The following is a 10433-nucleotide window of genomic DNA, read 5'->3' as shown; positions in this document are numbered from 1 at the left end:
GCCACTCCTACAATATTATAACTAAATAATCAACAAACTGAAGTTTGAAATTTAGAAAAGAGCATCAGATCAGAGTAAGGTAGGGTGCAATTCAAGACTGTACAGATGGTCAGCTCAAAAGTTATGCCACGAAGCTTTACTAAGGAGCTAGACCAGTTTTCATTTCAAGTCAAACATAACCCAGGAGCATCATAAACGTGTATGCCTCAGTTAGAGCCTGAAGTACTAAATAGTGAGTTACAGTCAGACAGGAGGGGCAACTGAATGAAGGAAACCTTTAGACATTAGAGTGATCCTCCGCCCCTCATAATGCATAGGACATGAAGCTTCATCAGCCCAATGAAGATGAACCTGTTGGACTAGAGTGAGCTCTAGAAACTATACTTTGACTGCTATGAAACTTTAATTTTCAAGGTGGGCATAAGAACATGAGAAATCTAATTACTTTCAATGGAAAGTGGATGCATACCTTACACAGTTTTCTTAAAAATTTCAGGTACAGGAATATGAAGGAATTGTGTAGTTGACAGCTCTTAGGCAAGAATAGCTGCTCAACACCCCAGTAAAGGAAGACACTGATTTTCTAATTGATTAATTAATTTAAAACACAGGAATAAAGGCAGATAAAATGACCCAAGCCCATTGTTGAAAAGAAAACAACTGCTTTATTGACAGCCGCCATAGAAAACCAACTTACATAAAAGTGAGTATTTGAGCTGCAAGCAACCTCTCTCAGTGCTTACAGTGCAGTATCTCTAAGCTTTTTAGAGCTGGAGGTAGGTAAGAAATGCCAGTTAGCTGAGGATAATATCACTCTTTGCAAGTTGCCTCTTCACATCACTTTCAGATGCCTTTGAAATCTCCCTATTGTTAACCTGCTTTTCTAAAATCTAGAAAAAAATAGAACGTTCACCTTTCTGCGCTGTCCTGGGCCACCACTCATTTATAATGACAGTTAAGTTGAGCTTTGTTAATGTTAAAGAGTCAGTTTTATTAAAAAGAAAAGTAAAGTGGGGGGGGGGGAAAGGAGAAAAAATAAGAAAGTCTTAAAATCTATGTGTAAAAATGCTAGCTATAAGCCTATAATGTGGATTAAGAAGTCCATGGCCTATTTTATACAAAGGAATTGCAATAATTGCACATGCATATATAAGCAGGCAACTATTTGTAAACTTTTATTCCTAGTGTGTTAAAAATATTTTTAAAAGCATTGCTTTTGAGTAACCATACGAAGTGAGGAGACTTGTGGATAGAATAACAGATGCAGGAGGAGGTAGGAAGTTAGTGTTTGGGAGCTCCAAGTCAAAGTGACTTACCTGAAGGATGGGAACTTTATTTCATGCAATCATATCTCCTAAAATTCACTGTTTTAAGATAGGTAGAAAATGACAACAAAATTATTTTCTGATTATGGTAAGTAACTCATCTGTCAATAATACCATCAGTCTGGTTCTATCAATCACTCCAAGCTGATATGAGATGGAAGTGGAAATTGTTAAACTGTAATAATGGGCAGGAGAGAGAGATTGTAATGAGAAATTAAGCTTGCAGAAACACATAGAAAGAGAGGAAAATACAACTTAGTCTATTCAATGACTGAAGATCTGGAAGTGATTATCAGGGAGAGAAAAAGCAAGGTTATATAAGGAGAAAATAAGAAAGCTTTTTTTTTTTTTTTTGGTAACATTTCTAAGATTCAGTTCTCTAAAGAGAGCAGCTGACATTTTGCCAGACAGCAAGTTACTAGGGAAACGTACATCATGCTCTCTCAGAGAGGCTCATTTTGTTACAGTTCACAGAACCACAGAGTCATTGAGGTTGGAAAGCATCTCTGGAGACCATCTATTCCAAGCCCTCTGCTCTGATCAGGGACAGGTAAAGCAGGTTTATCAGGGCTTTGTCCAGCTGAGTTTTAAGTACCTCCAAAGATGGAGATTCCACAATCTCTCTGGGCAACCTGTGCCAGTATTTGATCACTTTCACAGAAAAAAAAAGTTATGTCTTATGTTTAAAGAAATATCCTGTATTTAAATTTGTGTCTGCTGCTTCTTTCTTCATGTCCTCTTAATTTGAGATAACAGGCTTTTGACAGAAACTCTGATTCTAGTGAATCAGTGTACATTCATGCATGCACACACTTGCACTTGTGCAAAAGAATACGGGGCTTTTGAAAATGCCAGAACATACTTGTCCTATGCATACGTATTTGTATAACACATTATTTCATTTTGCCTCATTGTGTCTAGATGCAGTTATCCATATATTCAGTATTCAAAATTATGCTCATTCATCAAAAGAGTAAGACAGTTGCAGCATTAGTTATTCTAATCATCTGCTAACATCTTTGTTTCTTCCTCTTCCATGTTCGGAAGCATTACAGGCAGTTGCTTGGCAAAGAGTGCTTAAACGTTGTAACTTGTCCCCACTTAAGCCTCCGAGGCTGAAGACTACAAATGAGACAGACATAGGCTGCAGATTTTGGTTCTAACAAATGCAAAGATTTATCCATGAACATTTCTACACACAAACAAAGGTATTGAGGGAACACAGGCCAGCAGACTGGGGCACTGTCACTGGTTTGCATTCAGTGACTGTTTCCCCTAAAATGCATAAACAACACTGGAAACAGGCTGGAGACCATGTCTTCCCTAGTCATGTCATAGCAGGCAAATGTTAAGGGTCGAGGGGCTGAGGGACAGCAGATTACAGAGTAACAAGTCCTCTTCCTCCCTCTCCTCCCCAGGATTCCTGGCATTCCCTGCTAATCGGACTCCACTCCAGGAGCTGTGTGCATGGGGCCATAGCCAACACTGTTGTCTGTTCTGAGGGTCGAGACCAGCTCTGCTGGCACACACTGGACCACTCCAGTGGAGGGCCACTCCAGCAGAGCCGAAGGAGGATGGGCTGAGAGACTGCCACCGGCACAGCTAGCCCTGCCTCTGCAGAGTAGCTAACTTCTAGGCTGCACTCCGTGAGTGGAAAAAAACTGGTGCGTGAGGCTTCCCAGACAGCATGTTGTTGTAATGAAGTGGCTGGACTTAGAAAGTTAAACTGCATTTGAGACAGCTTTCTTATCCCTACAGGGGTCTTCGGGGCCCAATTCAGGGCTTATTTGTAAGGCTCCAACAGGCTACAGAGAGTTTATTGGACATTAATACCTGCCAGGAGCTGACTGTCTCATGAGATCTTCAGCACTTTCTGCCCCTGCTTTACAAGGGATGCTCGGCTCTGTCCACGGTCTGAATTGGGTACTGCTGTATTTAGATCCCTTGCTGAGCATTTCTGAAACAAGTCCTAGAGACTCTGTATTCTTGCTTGCTTTCAAATAGCTAAAGGCATCAGCTATAGAGGACACTGACAGGTAACACTTGCTGACAGGTGACATTCCCTTTTCCTTGCCTACTCTGCCCTCTCCTTCTGGAACAGTCTTTACAGATGCTTTTGTTTCACAGACTGTTCTATTATTTGTGTGCAGCTGAAATAAGTCCATGAACATTCTTGATCAAAGTGCAGATTAAAATAAGAGTACAGTGAGTACACATTTGCTGCCTACATGGCTTTTTCCAAGGAGTTCTCACAAAACTATCCTGTACGCAAGTGCTGTACTTGGAATGCTGAGGCTACTAAGGTCTGAAAGATGACGTTTGGTAGTACAGGGCTGCAATAAACCAACAGGTCCGTTTGTTGTTTGTGCGTTCTTTAATAAATTTCCAATGAGCATAAGGAGGCTAAGAAATAAATCTAACCTGGCAAAACTCACAATCCATCTCTTCTTACGCAATTTGTAACTGACTTATACTTTCAATGTATTTCTTCCCAATAATGCTTGCTTTTATGCTGACCTGCTAAAATCAGTATTTATAAGCTTTGAAATACAGTGGCAAATGTGATAACTGTTCATATAATATTTTCTGCAGAAATCACTAGTAAATGCTACAGAAATAGGCCGGTCAATGAAGCTGACCCATAGAAGGAAAGCCTCAGCTGAAGTGGCAGAATGATAGCAGTGGAACCTTTGAATTGCAATTGCCCCTAGCTTGCAGAGCTGCCAGTCACATTGAATTCACCAGGTTTTTGCAACCTAGAAAGAGAAAATTCTGAATGCCCAGATAGCACCCATCATGTTTCTATTATGCAATGATGTGGGAGAGAAAATGCAGCCGATATCGTAGGTGAGCTCTTGTATTTTGAAGAGCTTCACTACCTTTCAGAATCACTTCAGAGTCTTCCCTACAGACTTCCTCTGACAGACTGTGATAATAACAGCTCCTTACAGTGATACTTCAGTAAATGTCTAACTCTTTAGGCTAGTATCATCCAGTATTTTAAGACTACAGCAACACAGTATCAGATCAGAACTGGAAAACTGCGTTTTCCTCTCTTACAAGATTTAGATTTACAAACAAGAAAAAAGTCATGCTCTAAAGAGGAAGGGCTTAGTAAGAAAGAGGAACAAGTCTATTGTGAAATTGAGTCAACAACGGACATGAGGCTGCACCTTGTGTAATATCTTAAACGAAGTCCACTAGCTAGATTCCTTTTTTCTGCTGGGCTGTTTCTGCCCTCTTCAGGATTTGTAGTGAAATGAACAGACAAGCACTAGTGAGATTTATCTGTACCTACTCATGTAGTTCACACAATTGTAAGGGCAGAGAGGTTTGTTCCCAGCAAAGCTAAAAGGATAAACAATGGGAACAGTACCTAATCAGGAAAAAATTACTGGCTGAACTTAAAATCATTTTGCTCAGTAAGAAAATACAGTTTAATGTTTAAAAAAAATATGAAAAACTTCACCTTCACAGCTGCAGTGGGCAAAAAGGCAATTAGAGTACTCAGGAGAGAGTGGGGGGAGGCAGAAGGAATGTTTGGGAGGCAAAAGGATGAATAATTACAGAAGCTGACAAAGCACCCTGAGAACAATGTCAGAACTCTTCTATCCTTCTTGATTCGTTTGTCCCTAGGCAGAGCAGAAATGAGCTCAGAAATGAATCCTTCAGGGTTTTTGGTTTGGGATTGGTTTGGTTTTTTTTTTTTCTGAGTTTGTAGCTCCACTGTCCTGAAATAGCTTGTTGCTAGTATCTCAAAATATGCTTGCTCAGCATGCCAGAAAGCATAATGCACATGAAAATTTCTCTGACCCAGCACTGGGCAGGCCTCTATGTTTATTGAGTTTGACACTCCTGAAACTTCTTTTGCTGGTGCTGCCAGTTTTTTGTGGGACTTCTGAATAGTAATCTCCATGTCCTAAAGCTTTGCAGCTTGAAACACAGAATGCTTCTCCTCTCACTCTCACATGGTTTTGGTACTCATTAATATACTGAAATGAGTACAATTGCATTACCAAAAATTCAAAACCAGAAGATCGGTCAAGAAAATGTTTCTGCAAAGTAAATCTAGGATTAGGGTTTTATTTCCTCCCATTGGCTTCCAAAATCAGATTTGCCCTGTTATGTTTCAAAACCTTCCTCTATTATGAGGGAAGTCTTCAACTTTTTCTTTTTCTTTTTTTTTTAACAAAGGCTGACAATCTAATGCCATCTGAGTTACAACAGCTTAGGCTTTAGGAACACCAAACACTATCATAACCTTGATGAAAGCTGGCCATACTCTCATCATGCCCAGCACCCCACAAAGCTCATCTAGGGTTAGTGATTGCTAGATTCTATGGATTTACCAACTATTTGGATGATGCAGATGAATAAATTTCAAGCAGTGTCAACGTGTGCCTTTAGCATAGCTGTATGCTCAATACTGCTCACTAGAGCTGAGCCCAAGACAAAAGCACCAGCCCAGCACACCTCCTGACCTGCTGCTGCTGTGTGCAGGGCTGGATGTGGTCAGATGTGAGACTCAGCTGTTACAGTGCCTGCAGGTTTAAACTAACCTGCTCAGCAGCTGAACTGTAGAGATGCACTCACACAGCCCATAGGCATCTCAGCTGAGAAAGAAACTCCCCAAGTGAGCTGGCTCTATGACAGGTGGCTGCCAGACCATTTCCAGGTGGTTTAAACAAGATCAGGATGGGTGCAAGAGCCAGATTAAGACTCAAGACAAATTAGAGATATTTATACTGGCCTGAGTATGAAGCTGGCTGACAGTGTGAATATACCTGAAGACGGGAATCAGCTGTAATACACAGTATGGTGGGTGAGTTGAGGCTCCTAGAAAGACACTGCATGCCCTTTGTAACAAAAATGTACCACGGCATCAAGTCATGCACGGTGAGACATCAGCAGACCTTTGTGCATAGGTTCTTGATTCTAGAAGACTTTGTGCAAAATCAGAAAACTTCTTAAATAAAAGCATAAGCATGCGCAGCTTGAGCATCAGAACTAAGCTCACTCCTGGTTCTACCACTATATTTGCTCTATCAGCCATGGAGAAGATATTAGGAGGGCAAGACCCCACACTTTCACCACTCATCCTAACCACCTTCATATATATTTGAAGAAGCCGTTAAGTCCAAAACACAAGCTTGTAAGTGTCATCCTGCAGGAACACAGGCTCCTTTCCCCACTCTTTGCAGCAGGAGGAAGCTAAACATATTCAAGCACTTAACAGAGTTACTCTAAGATCCCAAAGTGGTTACTTTTACTCTTACAATACCAAGCCCCTGATAACCCAATGCACAGATCTTGTTACTTTCACATTTGGTCAGCAATTTAGGAGAATTTTTTTAAACCCATCTAGAGATCAAAGATCTCTACTTACACGCACTATTGTAGGAGACAGGTAACCTGTAAATAATTCATATGAAGTTCTGTTGAAAAACATAAGCTCACTTCAAAGACTTATTGCTGTACAGAGGCTTTGAGATATTTTTTCCTGCAGAAAAGCTGGATGGGAGGAAATAACTACCCAAACATACCTTGTAGCTTCAGGATCCCAAACAACGATATCAGCATCAGAACCCACAGCAATTCTTCCCTTCTTTGGGTAAAGGTTAAAGATCTTTGCTGCATTTGTGCTCGTAACAGCTACAAATCTGTTTTCATCCATTTTTCCACTGTACTGCAGAAGAGTACACGAAACTCATTACTTTTTTAAACAGGGAATGAAAAAAATATTCTTGTTTAAAAGGCTAGGATGAGTGACAGCTCTCTGCCAACATCACATCAATATGTTTAAATGTCATACTGAAGAGTTTAAAAGCAATGAAAAATAACTATTTGTCTCAGATGCACATACTGCAATGTACATTCTCTGAATACGGTAACTTTATCTTACTTTATCCCACAGCAAATGGAAAAAAAGGCAAATTTAAAGCCAAATACTCTATGAACCCAGTCCCAAGTCAACTGAAATAAAATCTTTCAGATGGCTTTGAATCTGTAGGCCTGCTCAGCAATTTCCTCAGGAGACACACCATCTCTCAAGTATCTAGGTTTTGGAAAATGATGAGACGGTATTAAGGAGAGCCTAGAAGATGACAAAGGAAAGGCAAGGCACAATGTGTAATAAAGGAAAGGTGATTTGCAAATCTCTTCAGCAATAACAGAGGATAGTACTGTTCAGTAAATGTTTGAGATCAAGTAGTATAAAAACTAGATTTGCTGATGTGACACATCAGTGAAACGGCAAATAATAATGAATATACCTGTGTCTTGGGACTGACCATTGCTACATAACTAATTTAATCCAGCCTACATGGATTGTTTGCTCAGAAAGTCAGCTATGCTGGCAGTAATATTGGACATAGGTCAGTCTAGGAATCAGAATGTCGTAAAAGTACATTTGTATGGTGGCCTGTGAGCAGTCATCCGAGAAGAAATCAATGAAAGTGGCGATCACTGCTATTTCTAAACAATGGTGTGTGGACAGTGAGAGAAACTTTCCAGATAAACTCTCCCAGCTGTGTAATATTTTACAAGTAAGAAAAGGGAGGACATTACTGATTGAGGAACCTCTTCAAAAATTACCTAAGCTTTTTTTACCATAGGCATGCTTTGTACGTGACAGCTGGAGCTGCATCCCACGTACAGATTAACAGGAGAGATTCTGAATCATACACTTACACCAATATCTCCTCACCATCAGACTACCTCATATCAAAAATGCTGGCCATTAGCTTTCATATTCATGTTTATTCAGAGTCTGAAGGGCATTACCCTGAGAAGTACTGACCATTCTAGTGTTGGCACTGAGAATCTGAAGTCAGGGGAACATGAAGGTGCTCATCTCATAGGACTCGCAGGACTAAGCTATACATTAGAGAAGCATTTCTAATCTCTAGCTTGTTCCCTTTGGCTGAAAACACAAATTAGAAGTTGACAGGCAAACATTCAGTGTGGAAACTCCTCCAACAGCTAAGTTTGAGAGAGATCAAAGAGGAAAAAATACAGGACTGATTAAGTCGTAACTTCGGGCATCTCTTTCACTTTCGTCTGTGAAAAAAAATGCTGCAAGTAAATGTACTGTGCACTACCACTGAAAGAATAGCAGTCCTCTGTTGCTAAATGTTGGAAATTACTCTTCTTCTATCTCCCAGGACCATGAAGTGAGAGTTAGCAGAACTCTCTTATGATATTGTATCAAAAGAGTTATCCTATGATAAATAAACTTGAAAAAAATGGAGAATTGATAACTGCTGAGAGATTGTATTTTCTTCAAAAAATCGACTATCTTCATGTTCAGACATCTTGATATACTTACAGTGCCTTTTTCCCATATGACTGACATCCTGTCTTCCACACCATTCACTCCATTAGGGATTTTTGTGAAGTCATCCTTCCCCAGAGCTTTCTGGCATATGTCAAAGGTGCAATTGTCAGTCCCTGTCACAGATAGATCATCACTACGGAGAAACAAAGTTCATTATGAATCAGAGCGTGTAGCAGACAAGTGCCACATAGGAAAATCTGTTGCAAGGCTGAGTAGATCCAGCCATCTGTCCTGCACAGAAAAACTGATAGGCCCTGCCAGTCTGTCTTCAGTCCCATCCTCCAAGAGCAGCTCCACAGTAACAGCCAGTTCCCCTGAGAAAGTTTCTTTTTCAGAAAACTTCTCAGAAGAAACCAAGCACCAAAAATAACACTTTTATGTTGAATATGTCAAAGGTGTCCACAAATGGAGGACTGTCCCCCTTTGCCCAGAGCAAGGGGCTTGGTTGCATCCTCACTTAGGGCAATTTTAGGCTGTGTCATTCCATATACCCTGTGAAATTATAGATCTGCACAACCATCAGCCAGTGTTCAGGCACACTTTCACAGACTCTTCAGTCAAACTCAGCCCTTTTGTGGAGTTAAGCTTTAATAGTAATGAAATACCAGCAAACCACCGTTTTGTTAACTGCAGGTATCTGAAGGACACTTCTGTTCCTAATTCCTTCTGAAGGAGATGTTATGAAGTGGGTAACTTATATCTACCTTCCTAAATCAGCAGGCCTAGTTTTTATGCAGCATCTAAACTTCAAGTGACAAAGGCGGCTGACAACAAAACCCAGAACTCCTAGCTGTGACCCTGCTCTTTACACATTTACCAACTTACAGCCTTCCTGTTGGTCATGTTTCAATTTTTGCTGCAGTAAAAGCTGCAAAGAAAGGCTTATTGATTAAAATCAAATGGGGACAGGAGGCCACAAGAGTTCAGAGAAACAAAATCTGAACACTTTCTAATTTCTGAAACAGAAAACGTTTTTCATCTATGGTTTCACCTTCCATTTCTCCTTTCTGATATTGTAACATTCTGTACTTAGAAAATCTCCAGGGCATCAGTGTGTTATTATATACTCTAGACAGAATTTGCTGTGTATCTGGGCATCAGCTGTGTCTGATTGTTCATCTGCTTACTTGGCCAGTAAGTTCATGAGGAAACCAGGAGTAGATGGATCTGGTCTCAATGGAGGTCCCATGACATATGCTGCAGCATGAGCCCAGTCTTTATTCCAGTAGTTGGTGCCATCGGTGCCAAGACTAGCAGCAATAGGTTCCCCATAAACAATCTTTCCTGAAAAATGGAAAGCAATAGTATCATTATCAAACACTGTAAAAATGCCTATCTTGTATTTTCTCTGTTCCAGATCTTTTAGGTGGCCATGGATTTAAATTTGAATTAGTGTTTCAAATTAAACACCAACATATGGAAGGACATAATAAACTAAGCTATAACACAGCATCACTGTTCTGAATATTCTGCTGGTGATCTCTCTATATATTTCCTCAAAAGAAGATTGCTTGGGCAAGTTTTTTAATTAAATTGTTGACAGATATATTATAATTGGTTTACACATTTTTTACCAGGCACATGATTGAGATTTCAAAAGGAACACAGTCCTCAATTGCATTAATTATTTCAAGATCCATATATTTCTTAGAAGCTTCTGTTTGGTGCTCTGAAATTTTTTACTATTTAACAATGTAAGTAAGTTAATATAAAGAGCATAGAGACTTTGCAAGGCGGTACTTTTAATTGTCAGGCTATAATTGTTCCAGGAA

The 10433-nt window shown here is 40.0% G+C and overlaps 1 protein-coding gene across 1 annotated transcript in view; it reads right to left on the bottom strand.

Annotated features, from left to right (window-relative positions):
- Positions 1-6868: 6868 nt before the first annotated feature.
- Positions 6869-10433, bottom strand: part of DPYS (dihydropyrimidinase) — a gene marked incomplete at its 3' end in the record, with an annotated part of 19546 nt that continues 15981 nt past the window's right edge. The window contains exons 5-7 of the mRNA XM_010138741.1: positions 9789-9945; positions 8653-8794; positions 6869-7011 (exon numbers count right to left, since the gene is read on the bottom strand). Coding sequence (XP_010137043.1) covers positions 6869-7011; positions 8653-8794; positions 9789-9945 — 442 coding nt within the window. The remainder of the gene's footprint in view (positions 7012-8652; positions 8795-9788; positions 9946-10433) is intronic.

This window comes from Buceros rhinoceros, unplaced genomic scaffold (genome assembly GCF_000710305.1).
Source record: "Buceros rhinoceros silvestris isolate BGI_N320 unplaced genomic scaffold, ASM71030v1 scaffold916, whole genome shotgun sequence".
Classification (NCBI taxonomy): domain Eukaryota; kingdom Metazoa; phylum Chordata; class Aves; order Bucerotiformes; family Bucerotidae; genus Buceros; species Buceros rhinoceros.
Note: the sequence above shows the minus strand (reverse complement) of the source record. Positions and strands in the feature narration are given on the sequence as shown.